This window comes from Myodes glareolus, chromosome 6 (assembly GCF_982192425.1).
Source record: "Myodes glareolus chromosome 6, mMyoGla1.1, whole genome shotgun sequence".
In the NCBI taxonomy this organism is placed as follows: Eukaryota; Metazoa; Chordata; class Mammalia; order Rodentia; family Cricetidae; genus Myodes; species Myodes glareolus.
The window spans coordinates 16,941,579-16,965,143 of NC_142031.1; the positions used below are offsets into that span (position 1 = coordinate 16,941,579).

At 41.7% G+C, this 23,565-nt stretch overlaps 1 protein-coding gene across 3 annotated transcripts in view; it reads right to left on the bottom strand.

Moving 5' to 3' along the window:
• Positions 1-23,565, bottom strand: part of Eif4g3 (eukaryotic translation initiation factor 4 gamma 3) — a 230,731-nt gene that overhangs the window by 166,891 nt on the left and 40,275 nt on the right. For all 3 annotated transcript variants that reach the window (XM_087906998.1, XM_087906999.1, XM_087906997.1), the window contains exon 2: positions 13,613-13,688. In XM_087906998.1, coding sequence (XP_087763124.1) covers positions 13,613-13,688 — 76 coding nt within the window. The remainder of the gene's footprint in view (positions 1-13,612; positions 13,689-23,565) is intronic.

The window sequence follows — 23,565 nt, forward strand, 5'->3', positions numbered from 1 at the left end:
CGCTTAGCAAACAGGGGCCATGAACTTGCAGCATCATTACTAACTGCCACAGGACTGTGAAGACAGTCCTGAGCACAACAACACTGGGGCTGAGGGTGGCAGTCAGGACCCAAGGAATGCAGACTCTTTCAAAAGAAATGGAAATGTCCTAAAACTGACTACAGCGATGGGATACAATAAAATCTATTGACCTGGACACTTAAATGGGTTGTATGCTATTGTAATTATGTTAGTAAAAACGGGGGAGAGTAGAAAAGAGAATGGTTAGACAGGCTAGAGTTGGGCAAATGAGAAGGTTAAGTAGCCAGAAAGGAGATGATTTTCCCAAAGCGATCAATTCAGAAGACCCTCCTTGAGAAACAGCAGTGACTCTAACCCAGACTTTGCAGGTGACTGGCGAGCGCTACTGCAACTACATTCCAGTAAGAAATGGTGCTCAGAGACTGGGAAAGTTGGGAGGGCACCTCACACTGGACACTGTAATCCCTGGAAGCTGAGGCAGGAGGACTACCGAGAGTTCAAGTTGGATAGCACACAGTGTGAGTTCCAGGCCAGCCTGGGCCACCTAAGACCCCCGACTTTAAAGAAATCAACCAAAGAATCATCTCTCGCTGAAAGAAAAGTCACGGTCAATCTAGAAGTCTTTCTCCCATCACTAAACTCACCAGTAGTTTTGTAGCAAACACAACACTTCTTAGCTGGTATCCCTCCTCCCGTCTCTCACACCTTAGAACTGAAATCCTAAAGGCTCACATTGACAACCAAACGTGAGGAGAGAAAACAGGCAGACCAGATTGATTGCAGTACCATCATTTCTGAACTATGTAACAACAGGGTTTCACTTTCCTAGGTATAATAACAATACATTTTAGAAAGTATCCAATATAGTATTTGATATATAGAATTCCTACCTACTACAGTGTCTGCTCACATACTAAACCATGACCTCATGACCCAATCTCTTCCTGGCAATCCTAACCTTAGCATATGAGGCTTTGGGGACCTTTGAAACTCAACCTATCACAAAAAGTAATGGCAGAGAGACCGAAACTAAAAGTGCTCCCAAGCGGCTCCATCTAAACAAAGAAATGGAGTAGGAATTGTGTTTCTATCATTAGAAATCCTTCTATATTATTTTTTCATGCCATATGCATTCGATTATTCTGATCATTTTCTTTAAGAAGGACAAACGCCAATAAGGTATTTAAGGATCAGCATAAAGAATTAAGACAACAAAGACCTATAAGCAAGGATGCACAGCACAGCAAATACAAGAATACTGGTATAGAGTTGGAAATGTGGCTCTGTTGGTAGAATGCTTGCCTGACATGCGTAAAGTTCTAGGTTCAATCCCCAGCACTGCATAAATCCAGGCACAGCGATACACACTTACAATCCCAACACTCAAAAGCCCGAGGCAGGAGGATTGAGAGGTCAGGGTCACTGTTAGTTAGAATCAAAGCCAGCTGGGTAACCTGAAACCTTATAACCTCCACCTAAAAAAAATATCAGAGTAATACAAATGCCATGACTTGAGAAGTAAGACTAAGCAGAGCATTCTGCCCCTGAAAAGGTCTCTTCTCAATATACTCAAAAGCTGGAAATGATTTTTCAGTACTTTATGGTACATCCAAGGTATGTATGTGTGAGTACAGATACATAGGCATCGTGTGGGGCTCGGCAAACAACTTTCAGAAAGTAGCTGTCTTCTTCTACCTCGGTGACTGAGGAATCGAGTTCAAGCCAGCAGACTTGCCAGGCAAGCCATTTTAGCTGCTGAGCCATCTCACAAAACCAAGAAAAAAACAATACAAAAATGGGTGGCATGAGGTCATTAGCCAGACAGCGCAGCAGCAGCACCACCCGCCTTACATTTTAATCTGTATTTCTATTTTTCTAGGGAGCATCTATTACTTCAATTCTACTATTTGGAACTTGGAAGTTTCCACACTGGTCTATAAGATTTCACTTAAGATGCCAGAGTGGCACACAACTGTACACCCAGCACTTGAGATGTGGGACATGATGACAACTTTGATTTCAGCCTGAGATACAAGGCCAGACTGAGGCCAGCCTAAGACTCCATAGTAAAATCTTGACCCCCAATAGAAAGAATGGCCAGTGTGAGCCAATGGGTGAGCAGAGGAGGCAGGCTCACACTATGCAGTCCCGCCTGGCCTCAAACTCACAACAGTCCTCTACCTTCACTTTCCAAGGGCTTGTCTCCAGGCTGTGTCCATCCAACAGGACACCATGTCCTCTTTCACAAGTTCAGAAGCCCACTGTTAAGGACTCAGCTTTCCCTAGCGTACTGCCAAATGTAGCAAGGGCTACCTTGGGATCAGCTACCATCTTTTCTTCTGTTTTGGTTTTTTCAAGGCAGGGTTTCACTGTGTAACAGCTCTGGCTGTCCTGAAAGTCGCTTAGAGTCCAAGCTTGCCTCAAACTCACAGAGATCTGCCTGCGTCTGCATCCGTGTTTGCCTAAAGTCCTGCAATACTACCACCCAGCCAATTTCCATCATAAAACATGATTTTCACATTTATACTTTGATTTAACTGCTGACCTCCCATTGTTAACAAGCTGGTTACAAAACTGATCCAAGGCAATTGGCTCTAATTCCAAGGTACTAGTGGAACCTAGTATAAATTAATAATAAATTCAATAAATAATAAGTTCAAATGTGTTATCAAAATCATATTGTCAGATTGCTCTGGAGTAGTACATGTCACAGAAGAAGTGTCACTATGTTTCCATTTGTAGGCTAAGTTACAGATTATTACCTACCGGACAAAAACTTAAAGCAGAAACCTGTAGACTGCAAACATAAATTCCAGGATCTTGTAAGAGGGCTAAACAGAACCAAGACTGTTGTCCTGAAGTCAGAGACCCAGGTTTGAGTATCGGTGTGGCTGCATAAAAATGTACTTTCCTGGGCTGGAGTTGGCTCAGTGGTTAAGGGCACTTGTTGCTCTTGCAGAAGACCTAAATTCAACTTCCAACACACATGCGGCAGCCCACAACTACCTCACATCTAGTCCGGGAGATCGGGTCACCTTCTTCTGATCTACAGGAGGGCCAGGCACACACAAAGGCAAAACATTCATACACGATAGACAGATTGATAGATACACAGCTTTGTTTTCTGTAAAAGGGAAAAATAACCTGTCTTACAATGAGTTTGAATGGCTTTCATGGCTCTTATTTGCATGGTAGAAATTTCACAGCAACTCAAGCAACCATGCACAACTGTACACTGATCAATCTGACGCTGCGGGAAGGTGTATAGCTAACAACTGCCCGCCTACTGGAACGTGGCCTCATAGACTATTTACCTGGATGCGGAAGCGTGTCTGGTTCTCTTCCTTTCTGCCTTTCCCACTAGACCCCAGTTTTACTGGTTCGGTTTGTTTGGATCTCATCTTTATCCATAGTTCACGCAGAGAATCCTGATTTGTAAGTCTGATCTATTAATAAATACCTGTATATTTCTTAGTTCTGAGCTAGTGTGGGATTTCTTTTATTAAGCGCCAGATCTCTACGCGATCAATCTGGGCTTCAACAGTATCAATCACATCTGGAAGCCCCCTAGCTATGACACTACTTCTCCCCATCGCCCTATGATGCAAGCAGAGCTCTAGTTACTGCTCAGTTCACTGCCCTCCTGCAGTGTACTCAATAAACTTAACCTTAAAAAAATTAAAAAATAAAATAAAAAATAAAGGTTATCATGTGAACTTCTTTATGAAGAAATCTGTTAAAAGATGTATGCCTCACAATGCTGGAATCAAGTAGTTAAACATGGTAGCTACTGTGTTTAATTTTGTTACCAACATTTAAAATGTAGGTTTTAAAATCTTGAATGACAGTTTAGACTGAAATGACTGGTACCCTGACTTTTATTTTCACACCAGGGAGAATATGAGAGGTTTAATCTAAGGCAGTTGATGTCCCTAGACTAGAGGCCTTGGCACCACCTGGGAGCTGGATAAAAATGCAGAACTACCAACACTGAGGCCCCAGCAGTGCAGACACAGCACCCCAAGTGTCCTGCTTGCTGTTTTCAGGCCACAGAACCATAACACAGATTAGCTGCAGACAGTCTACTGGACATGCACATGCTATGCTGTGTGACCAATGCGCACAACACAGCTGCTGTCACAAACATCTAGGTCTGAGCTCTTTTCCCAACAAGCAATTCCCCTTTGCTGCCTCAGTCTATCCTCTCCACATCATACATTCCTGTAATCTACACTTCTGAAATTCACACTAGGATTACAAGACAGCCTGAAACCCCTGGGGAATGATACAAGCTACACAAATTTAGAGTTAGCCAAGAACTCTCACCTCCTCAAACAAAGACGTTTGTCTGCACCATGTACTCAGCTGACAGACCTCCTCAACACTGTACACCAAACATAACCTGAACCTGATATGGGATGCCCTTCTGAGCGCTGCAAATTTGTGTTGTTTTTCTTGGTTGACGAATAAAGCTGCTTTGGCCTATGGCAGAGCAGACTATAACTAGGTGAGAAAGTCAAACTGAATAGAGAGAAAGAAAGCAGAGCCGAGGAGATGCCAGCAGCCACTGGAGAAGCACAATGAGAGATGACAGAACACGAGCCTCGTGGTAAAATACATAATAGTAGAAATGTGGGGGGCTTTTTGGGTTGTTTTTATTTTTTGATTTTTTTGGCTTTTTCAGACAGTTTCTCTATAGCTATGGAGCCTGTCCTAGAACTCTCACTGTAGGCCAGGCTGGCCTTCAACTCGCAGAGATCCGCCTGTCTCTACCTCTCGTGTGCTGGGATTAAAAGTGCAGGCCTCCACCTCTTGGTTCGAAATGGGTTAATTTAATTTTAAGAGTTAGTTAATAATAAGCATGAGTCACCAGCAAAACTTTTGTAATAAATATTAAGCCTCAGAGTGGTTACTCAGTAATTGGCAGGCGGGAAAGAAACCTCTAGTTACATAAACATTTTTTAGGCACATGTTCAACATTATGACTATTCAACCTTCCTGTATTTTTTTGGGGGGGGGGATTTATTTGTCTTGAAACAAGTCTTTTGCTATATTAGGTTGGCCTTGAAGTCAGAGAGCTACCTTACCTCTGCCTCCCAAGACTGAGATTAAGGACATGCAAAGCACACTACATTTGAGGCTATTCCTTAACTCTTACAGTTCACGCCCTCAAATTTCAACAAACACTATTCTGATGTTTTCATTTTTAGTTCCCTAGCATGCTCTAATGTCACAAGCCTATGTGCCCTTTTCAATTACATAGGCTTTGCTCAACGTATAATTTCAAGCTAAATCTCATCTCAAGAGATTAGTTCAACTCAACACTGCCTCCATTCCTGGGTTTCCACGTTTTCCCAGCCTTAAAGAAACTTTAAAGCATTGCTGGTTTGCTTCTAATTAGAGCTGCAGTCACTCCTTTGCTCAGGACCAGCCCTTGAAGACACAGCACCTCATGCGAGTGTTTCAAACGACAGACGAGCAGACTACAGCGGGCGGCAAACGACTTTCTCCTTGGCCTCAGGAGTCTGCTTTTGTTTAAGTGTTCCTAGCTGATGTGGGCTTTTTTATTTTCAACAGAGGCAAAAACCATTTCCCTTCTCCACATCTTACAGCTTGCTCTCCCATGTTTCAGCTGAAGTCTAACCAGGATGAGATGACCTCCCTTTCCACTGCTTTCTTCTGTGGCACCTACCCTATACATAACAAACAGAAGGAGCCCAGGGTGTAGAGCAGGTAAATCATGCCTGTTAATGCCAGCACTTGGGAGTTGGAGGCAGACAAACCTCTGAGTTCAAGGCCAGTCTGGCCTACAGATGGGGTTCTGGGTTCTCCAGGGCTACATAAGTGGATCAGTTCTTTAAAAAATAAATAAGTAAACAAGCAAAGAGGAAGAAAGACTTATGTCCCAAGCCCTGTCTAGGGCAAATGTTTCGTGCTGTGACTGCCTGGCTTGTACTAGAACACAATGAGCACTCCAGAAAAATGTCTGACATATTTCCAAATTGTACTGATTTTTCTTCCATAAAGTTTCCCACTCAATCCACCTATCATAGACTAAGAACCTATCAGAATCAGACATTTCAATATTACGCCTCTTTCATGTGTGTATGCGTATGTATGTAAAATTTTAACAATGAAGGAAAGACAGACAGACACACATGCATAGCTCTGACCTGGACTTTCTAAGTCTCTTCCTTTGAGGAAGTTTAAAATAATTACTTCACATACGCTCCTAATTACATTTTTTAAATTTTTTTAATTACCAAAGAATGTTTACTTAACAGGGCAGTGTGGCGTACGCATTTAATCCCAGCACTCGGGAGGCAGAAGCTTGTGGATCTCTGTAAATTAGAGGCCAGCCTAGTCTTCAAGTCTTCAAGTGAGTTCCAGGACAGCCAGGGCTATTACACAGAGAAACCCTGCCTTTAAAAAAAAAAAGAAATAAATGCTGGGCAGTGGTGGCGCACGCCTTTAATCCTAGCACTTGGGAGGCAGAGGCAGGCAGATCTCTGTGAGTTCAAGTCCAGCCTGGTCTACAAGAGCTAATTCCAGGACAGGCTCCAAAGCCACAGAAAAACCCTGTCTCGAAAAAAAAAACGACAAAAAAAAAAAAAAAGAAAGAAAGGAAATAATGATAAGTTTATTTTAAAAAGTGTGGTAGTGAACACCTTTAATTTCAGCACTCTGGGAAGGAGAGGAAGGAAGATCTCTGAGAGTCTGAGGACAGCCTGATTATATCTTGAGCTCCGGGACAGTCAGGACTACATAAAGAGACCCTGTTTCAAAAAAGCAAATAAATGCTGGGCAGTGGTGGCACATGCCTTTTACCCTAGAACTTGGGAGGTAGAAGCGAATAGATGAAGCTGAGTTCAAGACCAACCTGGTCACAAACTGAGTCCCAGGACAGCCAGGGCTGTTACAAAGAGAAACCCTGTCTCAAAAAACAAACAAACAAAAAAACAAATAAGTAAGAATAAAGGGGCTGGAGAGATGGCTTGGAGGTTAAGAACACTTATTACTCTTTGAAATTCAGAGGGACCTTAATTCTGTAACTCCAGCTCCTAAAGATATAATAATGCCCTCTTCCGGCCTCTGAAGATACAACCATACACATGGTATAGACATATAGACCCACGCATACATGTAAACTTTTAAAATATATATCTTGAAAGAATGAAATTGTACCATTGGTTTTATGAGTCTAAAAACTAACATACCCAATGGATCTCTGGAATCTATAAAACCTAAAAAAATAAAATACCCTTCAATGGTACATTCTATATGGAAATTGAACCACCACAGAATAGTTTACACAAACACACATACCTAGCCTCAGGTACTGCGGACCTAACTCAAAGCCAGTCTCTAAACAAGGGCTCTACCATGAACTGTGACCCCCAGCCCCAGGTCACAGTGAAACACAATGAACAAAACTGTTAATCCTGCTCAAGTCGTGACCCACAAGAATCCCAAACAGCCAGGTGTGCTCACAACAAGAATAGCATCAAGTGCAAGTTACACGTGCCAGTGTCTACTCAATTACAGTTGAAATGACCTCTCCAATCATGTCACCAATGCGTAACAATATTAAACCCATTCTCTAAGACAATAATTAACTTTTTTTTCCCTTTAAAATTGCCTGAAGCTTCATTCAGCACAGTACTCACAGCTGCCCAACTTCCAAAGCACTCCACAGAATTGCTTTGGTTCTGAAATGATTTATGGGACGGACATTTTATAAAATGGCTCAATGATGTGGGATTCCCTTCTGTATGCTATGAATATGTTTTATTATCATTGGTTAAGGAAGAAGCTACTTTGGCCTATGGCAGAGCAGAATACAGTCAGGCTGGAAGAGATATAGAGAGAGAATGGCAGAGTCAAGGAGATGCTGTGTAGCTGCCAAAGGAAAAGGCCACAACCTCATAGGGATACACATATTGATAGAAATGGGCTAATTTAAGATATAAGAGCTAGCTAGGAATACACTTGAGTCATTGGTCAAACAGTGTCATAATTAATATAGTTTCTGTGTGATTATTCGAGTCTGGGCAGCCAGGAAACCAAAGAACAGTCTCAGTCTACAGCACAGGGGCTGGAATACTCCACAGCTTAAAGAAACACACTATCAGCAAAGCAGAAACACACTATCAGCAAAGCAGTAGTGGCGCACACCTTTAATCCCAGCACTCGGAAGGCAGAGGCAGGTGGATCTCTGTGAGTTCGAGACCAGCCTGGTCTACAAGAGCTAGTTCCAGAACAGGTTCCAAAACTACAGAGAAACCCTGTCTTGAAAAAACATACAAAAAAAAAAAAAAAAAGAAAGAAAGAAAAAGAAAAAAAAGAAAAGAAACACTATCGAAGTGCTCTGACACAGACTCTACTCTTATCTGGGAAACCTGAAAGCCATTCCTCACTGGCATTTACCAGTTGAATGCTCCTTTACATCTCCCAGCTTAATCCTCTTTCTAAAGGAGGAAATCAAGCAAATACATATTAAATAATATTTTAATTAGGTCTCCGATTTAACACTTAATGAGAAATCCACATTAAATATTAATGAAGAATCTAAACTTTCATAAATGCCATTAATTGGCAGATACAAAGACAGGCAGAAGACAGACCCAGACTGGTAACAAGCAGCTTCTAAGGCCCTAAGGTGCAGAAGGAAGTATTTTAGAGGGACTTCTGGACAGGGAGAGGTTTGCTGGAAAAGAGTATGCTCTGCCTTACAGTCAACAGACCTGAGTTTGGATACCCAGTACCCACATAAGAGCAGTGCGTGGAGGCACAGAAAGAGTGTTCCAAGAGTTCCCCGCCAGTTAGTCAAGCCGCTACAGTAGCCACAGGCTCAATGAGAGACTTCCTTAGAAGACATGGTGGAAACCCAGAACAGAGGCACATGCTTAATCCCAGCACTTAGGAAGCAGGGGCAATCTTGTTCCAGGAGAACCAGAGCTACACAGTGAGGCCATGTCTTACAAACAAACAAACCAGAATAAATAATCAGTAGAAAACAATAAAAAAAAGTCACCCTACATCAACCACTGGGGTCTACAAGTTCAAACAGGTTCAGTTCTGTTACTCTAGCACACAACATGCACACACATGGAGTGCACAGAGAGAAAGAGAGAGAGAGAGAGAGAGAGAGAGAGAGAGAGAGAGAGAGAGAGAGAGAGATCCAAAAAGCAGGAATACAACTCTTATCTGTAAATGCAACATTTTGGGAGGCTGAGATAGGAAGATGCCGTGAGTTTTAGACCAGCCTAAGATACATGCTAAGCTCTTGTCCTGCTTCAGCTATATAGTAAGACCCTGCCAAAAAAAAAAAAAAAAAAAAAACCATGGCCATACCCAAACCCTAGCATTCAGGCGGTTAAAGGGTAGCCTTGGCTCCTCAGTCAGACTCGGTCTTCTTGGGATGAATGCTAACCATTTCACCCTCACTGAGGATGCTCATGGGCTCTCATAACAATTACCAATGTGCACAGCACTGTGCATCAGTTTTGTCTCAATGTGTATAAATAAATCACCACTCCACAGCTTTAAAACAATGGATTGTTATTCTGTGGGGTGACAGCACAGTCAAACAGACTCTCACCTGAATGGACACTACTGTTCAACAAGAACTGACTGTGCCAGGTCAGGCTTCTCGGCAGTAGGATCTCCACTAATTGATAGTCTACTCAATACTCAGCGGCTGGGGAAAATTTGCAAAACCAGGATTTTCTAAACATTACATACAGCTACAGGATGGAAGAGCCAGGACTAAATGACATATAAAGTATAAACTACTTACAAGGATCAAAACTGTAACAGCAAGAAAGTAATTCCTTTCTCAAGAGTAACTTAAGTAACACAGGAATCTCTGAAAATGAATGAATGGGAAAGCTTCCTTTCAGTCACCCTGAAGACAGACTTCCATCCTGAAAGCAGTCACTAGTCAATTACTAAGTGTGACTGCAATCCACATAACACACAGGCTTAACAGCCACAGATTCTAATTTCTCTAGAGACAAAAGACAGACTGCACAGCTGCACTACAGAAACGCTAACAGCTACCGCCTCCCCCAGCTGGCGTCTCTCCTCTACCCTGAATACCCTTGTACAACTTTTCAACTATTTATTTGAATGTTCATGGTTCATTAATGGAATCGATCTCTCATATGACTTATCTTTGATAAATATTTAAAATAAATGAATACAAAATAACCTAACTGACACATGGAGTCATTCCAATAGGCTTGTCCAACTGTGGGTACTCTTTAGATGACTGGCAGATGATCTATCAGAAGTGACTACTCAAGTCTACAGAAGATGACCAATCACTAAAAAAGCAAAGTGCTGAGAACTTTTTAAAAACTGGCCAGGAATACTATTGCCTTTCAAAGAATTTAACAAACTCAATTCAAACATTATATGGCATTGCATGTCAGTGCAGGTAGGGAATGAGTGAGGGTTAGCCTTTATTTGCTGACACAGAAATGGGGAAAATGAACCTACAGAAAAATAATGACCAAAGATAGAATCCTGATGCTTAGACAGGGGCATTTTTAAAAACTTCAAAGACCCCAGTTACATACTCCTCTACTCACTGGCAATAATATGTACAATAATATAAAAGTCTGGACTGGGAAAATTCAACTATTAAGACTATAATAATTTTCCAGGTGTGGTGACAAACACCTTTACTCCCAGCACTCTAGAGGCAGAGTCAGGAGGATCTTTGAAAACTTAAAGCCAGTCTGGCATATATAGCAAGCTCCAGAACAACCAGAGATATATAGTGGCCACTAATACAAAACAAAAATAATTCATTAAAAATAAAAGCACTCGGGCTGGAGCGATGGCTCAGTGGTTAAGAGCACTGTATGCTCTTCCAAAGGTCCTGAGTTCAATTCCCAGCAACCACATGGTGGTTCACAACCATCTGAAATGAGAAATGATGCCCTCTTCTGGCCTGTAGGCAGACACACAGACAGAATATTGTATAATAAATAAATAAATATTTTAAAAAAATAAAATAAAATAAAAGCACTCCAGAGGCAGAGGCATTTCCAGATCTCAAGTAAAATAAATGTAATTTTTAAGCTGAAGAAAAAAACCTGCTACCAGGAAGTCTAAGGCAGAAGGACTCCTTCATTCTAATAGTCTGGGACCGCTCACATAATATAGAAACAACTAGACATTAAAAAACAGAAATAGCTGGGCAGTGGTGGTACACACCTTTAATCCCAGCACTGAGGAGGCAGATGCAGGCAGAATTCTGAGTTCCAGGTCAGCCTGGTCTACAGAATGAGATCCAAGACAGCCAGAACTATTCAGATAAAGCCTGTCTCGAGAAACAAAAAACAAAGAAGGAAAAAAGTAGATTATCTTTCTGCTGTTGTTTTGGTTTTTGATTTTTTTGAAAAAGTCTTCAACTTATGAATTCACACTGTCAAATGTCTTATCAAATGAATCTAAGGTTGGCCTAGAACTCACAATGCCCTTGCCTCAAACACACACACACATACACCATGAAGTATTGGGATTAGAAGCATATGGGAGTAATACATCTGTTCTTTAGATCAATATTTTCATTTTCAGAAAGGTATTCTACAAAAATCATATTCACAATGTAGAAAAAATTATAAATTCAGTTATTTAATAACAGCAAAAAAGTGAGGACAACCTAATGCTTTAACCCCAAAGTAATATTTGCTTATACAGATCACCCCCCAAAGAATAGGACTAATAGATAGGATTGGCTTGACCAAGCCTCTTCTTTCTCTTGCATCATACATTAAAGTCATCCTTATACCCAGCTGACTTTATTTTCAAAACATACACTATAAACATTATTACTTTCACTTCAGTGTACAACACAATCATTTTGTTCTCTTACTAGCACAACAATGTCTTTACAGACCCCCCTTCCACCTCACCACACTACCTACACTGTAGCTACAGTGACACTCTAAAAGGCAAATTAGTTCTATTTCTCTTTATCCTCCTTTTGTTCTAAGTTTCAAAACCTCTACACAGCCTATAATTCCCCATGCTATCTGATGCCCCAAGTTCAATCTCTCTCCACATCAGCATCTGTGCATTTTGAAGACTCTGCTAACCCACAGTCATTCTAGATGTTCTGCACTGCAGGGGTGCGCTTTCTCTAGAAATCATCAATTTCATTTTGTTTTTCTTGGCAGCAAGAACTATGCACTTCCAGAACGATGCACATGCTAGACCCAGCATCTACTAAGTAGCTCAAGCTAGCGTGGAACTAGGGATCTTTCTGCCTCAGCCTCCAGCATTGGCATTGAAGTGTGCACTGCCACTCTGGTTTTCTAGTTCTCTAAATGCCTTTTTCAAGAGAATTTCCTTGAGCATGTTAGCTAGGGGAGCATATCCATCCTCTACCCTTTTATCTCACTGTCTCCACCAAAGCACTGAATACAACACCTGAACAATGTAAGCTTTTATTTTGTTAAAAGACAAATGCTCCAACTTTGAGCTGCATGCACTTGCCTAGCATTTCTGAAACCCTGGAATCAATCTCTACTACTGTGCAAGAACTAAACTGATTAAGAACTCAAACTATTAAGAATCATATTACTTTAGATTGCAACCATTTATTGCCCCATTTCTGTCAGACTCTATTTTCCTTTCAGCACAGGAGTAAACGGCAGATAGAGAACAGGATATTAATAGACAGGTATGTCTCTTAAATTCTCATAGGTTGACTGACCGGAGAACATCATTTTAGTAACTGAATTTTCGAACTATAAAATGAACCTTGTCTTACAAATTCGTCTTTCAAAACATAATTCAAACTTCCTCTTGGGTTCACTTAGCCAATATTTGTGCATATTTTATATGGAATCAGAGATAGAAAAGGTAAAGGAAAAAGCACTCAATTAAGAAAAGGAAAACTGTGAGTTCAAGGCCAGTCTGGTCTATAGATCAAGTTCCAGGACAGCCAGGACTACACAGCAAAACCCTATCTGGAAAATAAAACTTAAAAAAATATATATATTCAATAAAAATTAAAATTCAGGGGCTGGAGAGAAGGTTCGGTGGCTAAGAGCACTCACTGCTGCTCTTCCGGAGGCCTCAAACAGGACTCCCAGCACTGACATGGCAGAGTAAATCATCTGCAACTCCAGTCCCGGGAAATCTGATGCTTGCTCTTGGCCTCCAAGGGCACTACATAGGTGTACAGGCACACATGCAGGGAACACCCATACACATAGAACAAGTACAAATTAGAAAATAATAATTTAAGTTCGCTGTAAAAATATTAATTCCAAGGGAGTGGAAGCATGGCTCCAAGGTAGAATACTTGAGCTCCTGGTATGCGCAAGGACTTGCTCTATGTCCCCAACACTGCACAACAGAAGCCAGAGTTTAATAGAAAGAAGGGAACGGGCAGATGTGGCAGTCCAGCCAACCACATCACGGTGTTCCACTCTTTAGATTACAATGGTCACACAATAAACATCTAATTCTACTGAGAATTTATTAATCTTCTACTTGAAGCCTATGTCAATCCAACACTACCAGAAATTTCAAGCACTGATGTGCGCACACAGACACTTAGAATGCTCACCGTGCTGTAGACTGCAGAGACCGTGGGAGGGAAGATCCGATCCTCCAGAGGCTGTTGTACGGGTCCTCTAGGAATCCTGGAAAGCGAGTTAAGGAGGCGAATACACAAACAGAATTGCTTAGCAGCTCGAGACAATTCTGCCAATGACCCACTTTCTTTTTTAGCCAACCTGTGGTGCTGTACACTTATCCCTCCCAAGAAACTGGAAACTCAAGTATTTCAAATTTCCTAACATGATTAGCAATTTCTCCAAAATTGCTTCCTACAATAACCTTCCATTGGAAATGAAAACAATGACTGAGTCCCCAAACTGTAGGCCCATTATGAGACTCGAGCACCTTTAGACAGAAAAGAAGTGCAAGCAACATAGTGATGAGGAAAGTAAGGTCGACAGACCACAACTGGCGCCTCCAGCATAGCGGAAGCAGAGCTGCCTTAGTGTGAGATCAACCTGGAGGACCTGCTGACAATGTTCCAGTGTGTTCTAGTCATACAAAGAGTGAACTCAATTGTTCCTGTATTCTATTAATTTTTTAGTTGAACTAATTTCTCTACATGTACCCACCAGCTTCCCTCTTTCTTTTCTTTTCCTTTTTTTTTTTTTTTTTTTTTTTTTTTTTTGAGACAGGGTTTCTCTGTGCAGCCCTGGCTATCCTGGAACTCACTCTGTAGACCAGGCTGCCCTTTAACTCAGAGATCCACCTGCCTCTACCTATGTGCTGGGATTAAAGGTGTGTACGACCATCACCCAGCAAACTTCCCATTTTTAAAAATAGGTTATCCACCAGTCACTTAAAATATTTCAGAATACAAAGACAACATTGCATTAAAAGACAAAAGACTATCATTTTATTTAACTTCAAAATAGATGATGTGGTATCATTTTAAAAAGAAATGCTTGCACGATGTGACTTATGTAAAAGGGAAAAGATCACAGCACTGTCCCTGAATGACACTAATGCCTGCTGGATTATGTCTCTCTACAATAAACACAAATGATACCAATTATTTGAATTTTACCTATTTCTTTTTAACTCCAACAAGCCTGTAATCAGATTCCAGTTGGCTAATTCATTTTTTAATTATTATATCACTAATCCCAAATGAAAAAAAAATTTAACAAACACTTAATACTTCTTGTATAATGTTTCTTTCTAATTCACTAAGAGCTACTGCAGGTGTAGTGGCTGTCAACTGTGACCCAGTACTAGAGAGGTAGAAGCAGGAAACCACTGAAAGTTCAAGGCCAGAATGGTCAAAGGAGTGAGTTCAAGACCAGCCAAGGTAACGCACTGAAACTATTTCATCAAAAAGAAAAAGAGAGCCAGAGAGATGGCTTGGGAGTTAAGAACACTTGCTGTTCTTACAGAGGACCTGGGTTCACTTCCCAACACCCACATGGTGGCTTACAGCAGTTCCACAGGATCTTATTCCCTGTTCTGACCTCTACAGATACCAAGAATGCACGTGCTTTGCGTGTATACATGCATACACATACACACATGCACAAAACACTCATACATATGAAATAAATAAATTTTTAAAAGTTATAAATAGAGTGAAAGATAAAAAGTAGTCGATTTTTGTTTGTTTGTATTTTAAGAATGACTCAAAGTTGCATAAGTCTGACTCATTCATTAATAGATTCTTTATTTCCAAGCAGCAGCTTAGAAGACCGAAAACAAAACAAACACACCCTCTGTTTTAGTCATTAAAATGTCTAAAGAGACTACAATGCTCTCTAGACAGTTTTTAAATTAGCAACCTCACACAACAGTTAAATTTTGTATGTTCTCACGCACAGACACGCACACACGCGCGGGGGCGCGCGCGCGCGCACACACACACACACACACACACACTGCTGTTCTGGGAAACAATGGAGCTGAAACATTTCATAAAGAAACCATTTCATTTTAACCACACACAACATGCATACCACTCAATCCACATGCACCCTCCACATCCACATTCTCCACACAATCCGCATGCACACTGCAAGTTCAATTTACACCCACTATCTACCCATACATAATCCATACACATATATATACACACACAGCACACTCACAAAGCACACTATTCATATATACACGCTATACACATACACACACTATACATACACATCCTACACACACTCCGCACATACTATACACTCTCCACACAATCCAAGCACACATGGTATACATACACACTACACACAGCTCACACTTCACATACTCTCCACACAATCCACAAACACATATGGTATACATACATCCTACACACACACACACACACACACACACACACACTATAAAAAGCAGAAGCCTAGCAAGTTCAAAGACAATGCCCTCATTATGAGCTCACAGCTCTTTAAAATCCAACTCTTTACACTGAGCTCTGCATTTGCGGGGATGGAAAAGGAGCCATACTTTCTTCTGTACTTCCAACTGCCACGGTTCTTTTCCAGGAAGGACTAACTCTCATCATGGGAGAAGCAGTCCTCAAGTTCAGGGCTCTGCCTGAGAAGCTCTGCTTTCTGTCCCCCGCTCACCAACCAGACGACTATAATAACGCTAGAGCATCATTTGCCCACGTCACAGAACAAACCTTTTTCCTGTTTCTACAATGAAGAATGCTCATTTTTATATTCTACAAATTAGTAACTAAACACCGCTTATATAAAACTGCCATACTATCAAAAAATAAAACTTTTTTTTAAAAAGTCAAACAGGAATCAAACGATGTAGCTCAAGTCTGGCTACAAGTCCAAACAATCAAAAAAAAAAAAAAAAAAAAAAAACACCCTAAGGAGCTTGGTGTGGTGGTTGTAACCCCAGAGCTAAGGAAGAAAAGGCAGGACACCAGCCAGGACTAGACAGAGATCTCTTCACAAAAGCTAAGGGAGCTGAAAAGACAGGTAAGCCAGCATTCACTGGGCTCAAAGAGAAATTGAGTTCAGTTCCCAGTACTCACATCAGGCAGCTCACAACCACCTCTACTCCAGCTCAAGGGCTTCTGCAAGCACACACACGCACAAAGACACATGCAATGAATAAATAATAGGAAAAATAATTTAAATTGAATTTTTGGGTTGTTGTTGTTTTTTTTTTAGTTTTCTGAGGCAGGGTTTCTCTATGTGTCAGTCCTGGCTGTCCTGGAATTTGCTCTGTAGACCAGGCCAGCCTCAAACTCACAGAGATCCATATGCTTCTGCCTCCCAAGTGCTGGGAATAAAGGTGTGCACCACCACTGCCCGGCTAAACTAAAATTCTTAAAAACTCCAAATAGGGGGCTGGAGAGATGGCTCAGAGGGTAAGCGCACCAGCTGATCTTCCAGAGGACCCGGGGTCAATCCCCAGCACCCGCACAGGAAGCTTCTAACTCTCTATAGCTCTGGTTCCAGAGAATCCAACAGCCTCACACAGATATACACGTAAGCAAAACATCAATGCACATAAAATAAATATAAATTATTATTAAATTAAAAAACCTATAAACAAGTATCTTATTAACTTTCAGTTAGGCTGGTGTTTAGACCATCTCTCCACTTAAAACCCTGAAAGGGGTCAGTCAGAGACAAGCACTGGGGATCTGTTCTGTTCAGAGACAGGTGAGCTCCAGAAGTGATTCCACCAGCCTGCAGCTGAGTGCAGTTCTCACACAGCTTAAGACACAGCCTTTGAGCTGAAAGAAAGAAGCAAATATTCTTTTAATTTTTCACGATTTTTTAAAAGGATTTATTTGTATTTGTTAGCATGAAGCAGGTATGTATGGGAGCCCTCGGGGGGCAGGAGGACAGTAGATCCCTGGAAAGACAGAAGAGAATTCAGATGCCCTGGAGCTGGAGGTTCAGGCAGTTGTGAGCTGGCAGAGCAGAGCGCTGGGTACACTTCCCCGGGCCTTTTGCAGCAGCGGCATACATGCTCTCCATCGCTGAGCCTACTCCCCAGTCCCTTAGCTGTTTCCTAGCTTGAATTGCAGGTGAGTAGTTTGTAATTGTAGATCAATGTGACAAACCCAACTTTGAGTGTGACTCACAAGAATGCTGTAAACCCACCTAGGCTGGTTAATCTGTTATCTACATAGAGCTACAGGGCCAACAAGATGTCTTTTGATTTTATTTGAAGTTCTTTGATATGTGAAAATAGAATCTATGTAGCCCAAGCTAGACTGGACCTGAAAACCTCCTGCCTCCATCCCTCCAGTACCGGAATTACAGATGTGTGCCACAGTGGCCAGGTGTATGTGTTTTTAGGTAAGACCAATATACGTACAGTCCCTTACATATAACTCCCAGCTTACCACACAGAATATTAAAAAGATGGTGTATGTCCAAAGAGTTGGATTTATTAAAATTAGTAACTTTTGCTGTCTTATCAAAGACATTAAGTGTGAGAGCTTGTTGAGGCACACGCACTTGGAAACCCAACAATCAAAAGGCTAAAGCAAGAGGATTATAAATTGCTCTAGGCCATCCAAGAACATAGCAAAAACAAAAAACAAAGGGCAAGCAGTGTGCAGTGGAGGATACCTTTAATCTCAACATTCTGGAGGTGGGGCAAAATAATTTCCAGGACAGCCAGGGCTATTCAGAGAGACCCTGTCTCATCCTGTGTCAAAAAACTGGGGGTGGGAGAAAGCTGGGGTGGGTGTCAGGATGATAACGACATGACACTGGAGAAATGTCACGCAAGAATGAAAACCTGGGGGGCTGAAGAGATGGCTCAGTCATCTATAATGAGATCTGGTGTCCTCTTCTGGCATGCAACCATATATGGAAGGAATGTTGTATACATAATAAATAAAAAAATAAATCTTAAAAAAAAAAAATGAAAACCTAAACACTGGCCCTGACCCTCAGCATCTTGTTAAACAGTCTAGTGCAACAGTGGGAGCCTGGAAGCCCAAGGATGGACAGAAGGGGAACACAAGGCTCCTTGGGGGTCCCTGCTGATAGTCTAGCCAAATCAGTGATCTGCAGTTAGTAAGAGACTCTCCCTCAAAACTGAAGAGTCAGAAAGAGGTGGCATTAGTCTCTCATCCTCACACCTGCACACACACACTGCACACACGTACATATATATAAATGCACACAAAAGTTAAATGAGAAGTCAAACTGTCTTCTTGTTGCTACTAGTGTTTCTCTGTTTGGAGAAAGCACACTGTTAAATCACATCATCACTACCAACAGCTGGGAGCCCACAACCTCGATAGGACCTGAGGTGTTCACAGGTTACCCACCTTTGATTTGGAGCATTAAGTGAAACTATCAGTAAAATGAAAAGTGACAAGGAAAATCTTACTGCAGTCACTGAAACAGCTCTGACCGTATCTCTGCAAAGCAGAGAGGCTGCCTAGGAAACTCTTATAGTCCCCCAGGGCCAGAAATTCAGCATTCCTCATACCTACAGTCAAGTACCTCCAAGTCAAGAAAAACTTAGGTGAGTAGGCCGGAGGCACATTGCTCCAGGAAGAAAAGCTTCAGGGACCCCACCCCTTCAATGGTGCCATGCCACATTAAATCAAAAACGGTCATCCAATGAGGTCATCAAATTAAACCCAAAGGGCTTTTTATTCATGATGATGACAGAGAACCACTGTGCATTTGAGAAATGAAATATGAGTACTCATTAATACTCTTTATGGAAAAAGAATGAACTGATATGTCCACTAGTATGTGCTGCAGAAAGCACATTCAGTAAACAAAGTGGCAATAGTGAGTGGCCCTTTCTGCTGCTTGCCTGGCGCAGGTCTTCTATGGCACACCATTCTTCACTGAACCCTTGAGGGTCCTCCCATACCTCCCTCCACTGAGAGCAATTCAAATCACCAGCAAAACAGCAACTCCTCACTCTCTCACTCCCCCAACCCTCCTCCTGTTCTTTGGCAGTGGGAGGTTTGAAGAGCTGAGCACAAGCCTCTGCCACTACTACCAAGAGTTTATATTGGCTGTGTACAGCACCCGACAGACCAGCAGCTCTGGGTGGATCCCTCGCATCCCACAAAACCTTTCAATCTGTGAATGAGTATAGGCAATCCCAGCCTGTGAATGAAGCAGATCAATTCTAGACTAAAAGAGATTTACAAAATCACACGGGCCTCAGAAAGCTACCCATCAGCTACCTATGGTCCACAGTTCAGCCATGTAGTTTATTCTACTTGCTGCCTGTCAACCGCCACAAGAGCTAAAGCTAACTTCTAGAAACACCATAGTTCGTCATGAAAAATACAGTAATGCCTAATGCAAAAGGTTCAGGGTACTGTTGACAGCAGAGAAGGCACAAACAGAAAACACTCCCCCAACTAAAAGATTAAGAGCTTGGTTTCTCTTCAGCAAAAAAAGTCAAAATGAGGCTCAATACTTCAACAAACGACAAAATAACACATTTTACCTCGAGGCACATTTACACATCAGCTTAGTGGCATGCAGGTGAATTTCTATAACAATCCCATCCTAAGATAGGATTCTATCAAGTCACAAGGATTCAGATTCCATCTTGTTTGGTTTTTTTTTTTTTTTACAAGTTTTGATTTAGTTTCAATTTTTTAAGACAGAACCTTGTTACATAGCCTAAATTGGCTTAAAACTCACCACGTCATCTAGACTGGCCTGGAATTCTCCATCTTTCTGCCTCAGTCACCCCAGATTAGTCTTAGCCGCCAGAACCACCATACCTAATTCCCATTTGCATTTTTACAAGGCTCTTTTAAGCTGGACCCAATGCACACACAAGACTACCACCCAGCACCAGGGATGGGGCAGATGCGGGCCAAGTCGAATTACCAAGCAAAATCATGTCTCAAAAATAATTATTTTTGCCAGGCGGATCTCTGTGAGTTCGAGGCCAGCCTGGTCTACAAGAGCTAGTTCCAGGACAGGCTTCAAAGCCACAGAAAAACCCTGTCTCGAAAAACCAAAATAATACATACATACATACATACATACAAAATTTAAAATAAATCCTCCACTTCACATTTATTCAATGTAACATAAAAACAAGAACTACCAGGGTCAGAGTGAGAACAGTGCTAAAAGGCAAAGGCATGTACTGCTCTTCCAGGGGACTTCAGTTCTGCTCCCAGCACCCACCCCGGACAGCTTAAAACCACCCACAACTCCACCTTCGGGAGGATACAAAGCCTCTGGCCTCCACTGAACCTGAACTCAAATGTCCACCTGTGAACGCACATGCACGCACAAAAGCACACACAAATCTTTTTTTAAAAAGTGAACTGTAATACCATCTGACACTGGTGATTGACTCTTGTAGTTCATAAATTAATATAAAGCACAGTAATACATTAGGGAGTTGCAGCCACACAAAAACAAATTTCTTGAGTTTTAAATGCAAATTACCTGAGTTTTAAATAATCGAACATAATTTTAACAAGACCAAGAAGTACTTCCACAGTGGCACTTTGATATAAAAAGGTACCTTTCCCCATTAAATAACAGGGAAGTTTTTGGTTTACATATACTTCAAGAAATTTGATTTTCCTTTTGCAACTGTGAACTATTAAATAAAGAGGTGAAATTCTCAAAATAATACAGATGCAAAGTGCCAACAATGAAGTCGAGGGGGGCAAGCGAGAGAGCCAGTGCCAACCCAACAAAGGCCCTGCACAGCAGCTCTGGAGACCCTGCACCATGAAAGCTCTCCTTTTCCTTCTGGTGAACAAGTCCTTTCAATGTCACAGTATATAGTTTAAGAAAAACAAAAAAGGGCAAGTGAAGTGGAGGATGGGTCTACTTCTGTAGGGGACATCTCAGTTGCCTATCTATGACTGCAAAAGTTTGCAAGCCTGCAGCTACTGAGTGTGTCTATCCACAGAGATCAGCAAGTAAGACTCCACAGCTGTTCCCACTAGAGTTCTAGAACTGCATTCCCAGCCCATTGACCATTCAGAAGAAACGAAATGTGCTGTCATCTACCTCTGTAGATGTTATCTATCTCAAGGACAATCACATAAATTTTGTCTGATGGGAGCGCAGAAAGGCTTAAGACAGACATCTCTGGGCAGTAGTGGCGCACGCCTTTAATCCCAGCAGAGGCAGAGGCAGGAGAATCAATCTGAGTTCGAGGCCAGCCTGGTCTACAGATGAGTTCCAGTGCAGGCTCAGAAGCTACACAGAGAAACCATGCCTCGAAAAACCAAAAGCCAAAACAAACAAAAAACCCACAAGACAGACATCTGTGCCGAAAAGGGGTGGCGCTCACCTTTAAAATCAGCACTCAGGAGGCAGGTGGATCTGTGTGATCTGGAGAATAGAGTCTTAGCCAAACTCTGTCTCAGGAAAGGGGGAGGGGGTACGGACAGACATTTGCACCAGGTATTTTCGGAAGGCTACAGCACTAAAGGAACTTTTCTAACAAAAGGCATTAAATGCTGTATTTGCATAATAGTGCAACAAGATGCCACCTCCACCCACTATCCTTATTACTTATAAAATAGTAAGCAAGCCTTGGTATAGACCACAAGTGTTCTGATCAATGCCAATCTTCACCAATCGATACAAAAGTAAAGTTGCCACCCATGAACTAAAGTGAAGACTTCAAGTGTGTGTACAGATACTACAGGTGACAAGCATCAAGACGTCATTCCTTCTGGGGGTGTAAGCAAAGCTCCTTCTCTACGATTAGGTTAAGAACAGAAATGGTATTTGCCTCATATTGCCTTCATGAAAGGAAAGTTTCAAACTCCACCTCTACTAGACTTTCTGAATGCATGTGACCAGTTAGTTCAAGGCAGTCAGGACAACTGTGAGAAAAGCAGTGACAAGCCAAGCTAACGAACACATAGTTTGCAACCTCTTTCCTAGGCTTCATAACCTCTGAGCACTCATTCCCTATGCACTCCTAATGGCATCTGAACCCATACTGACTTCTTAAATAAAGCACTCTTGTCAGCTAGGCCTGGTGGGTACTTCAAGACCTATCTAGACAACTTAGTGAGACCTTGTCAAAAGTAAAAAGAGCACTGAGAATATATAGCTCAGTAGCAGGGCACTGTGTGGCATGTACAGGTCTAGGTCTAGTTAACTCATTTCAGTGAGAACAAAGGAATATGATAAAGAATGTCAGCTATCTTTACTCGGTAAAGAAGGAGCTGTGGTAGCTCCTGTCTTTAATCCTAGCATTTGGGAGGTTAATGCAGAATTCCCCTAGGTTCAAGGCCAGTCTGGGCTACACAGTAAAACCCCATCTCAAAATCAAAATAAAAAGTACTTTAAAAAACAAGAGAAGTAAAATTAAAGATATGTTAAAGCTAGCCATAGTCTGTAGCTGCGCAGACATGCTGGATTCCTCGGTGTTTTTCTAAAGAACACATTGCTACCAGAGAAATGCTTACCCCATACAAGGGGCACTGCAACCAATCTCCAAGAAGGGTGTGGAATCCATCTCTGAATCCCCAGAGTCACCAGCCTCAAGCTGCTCCTGTAACTGTGCAGAGAACGTCTACAAGTACACGTTTTAACAACCGCTAAACACTGCTCCTAAAATTAGTGTCATTCTAAAATGATCCAAAGTACCTAGTAACTAGAGGCTAGAAGAGAAGAAATGGATAAGCTACCAGTCATTCATAATACCAAAACGTGACGAGTATGGCTAGAAAAAGGCAATGAAAGGGGGCAGGTGACGGTGACAAAAGCCTTTATTCCCAGTCCCCGGGGGCGGGGTACTAGCAGGAGGATCTGAGTCAGAAGACAACTGAGCTCACATAGCAAGTTCCAGGTTAGTGAAGGCTAATCAGACCCTGCCTAAAATTATGAATAAATGAATGAATGAATGAAAGAACGAAGTGAAATGTAGAAAGCAAATGTGTCCAAGTGTTAACTGATTCATCAACCCAGCTACAAAGATCATACTCGGCATTTATTTCCACACAGTGACGCCAACTACAATATACACACTAGATAAATGATGCTGCTTCTTTGGACAGTTGTACAATTTATTAACCTTTAACAG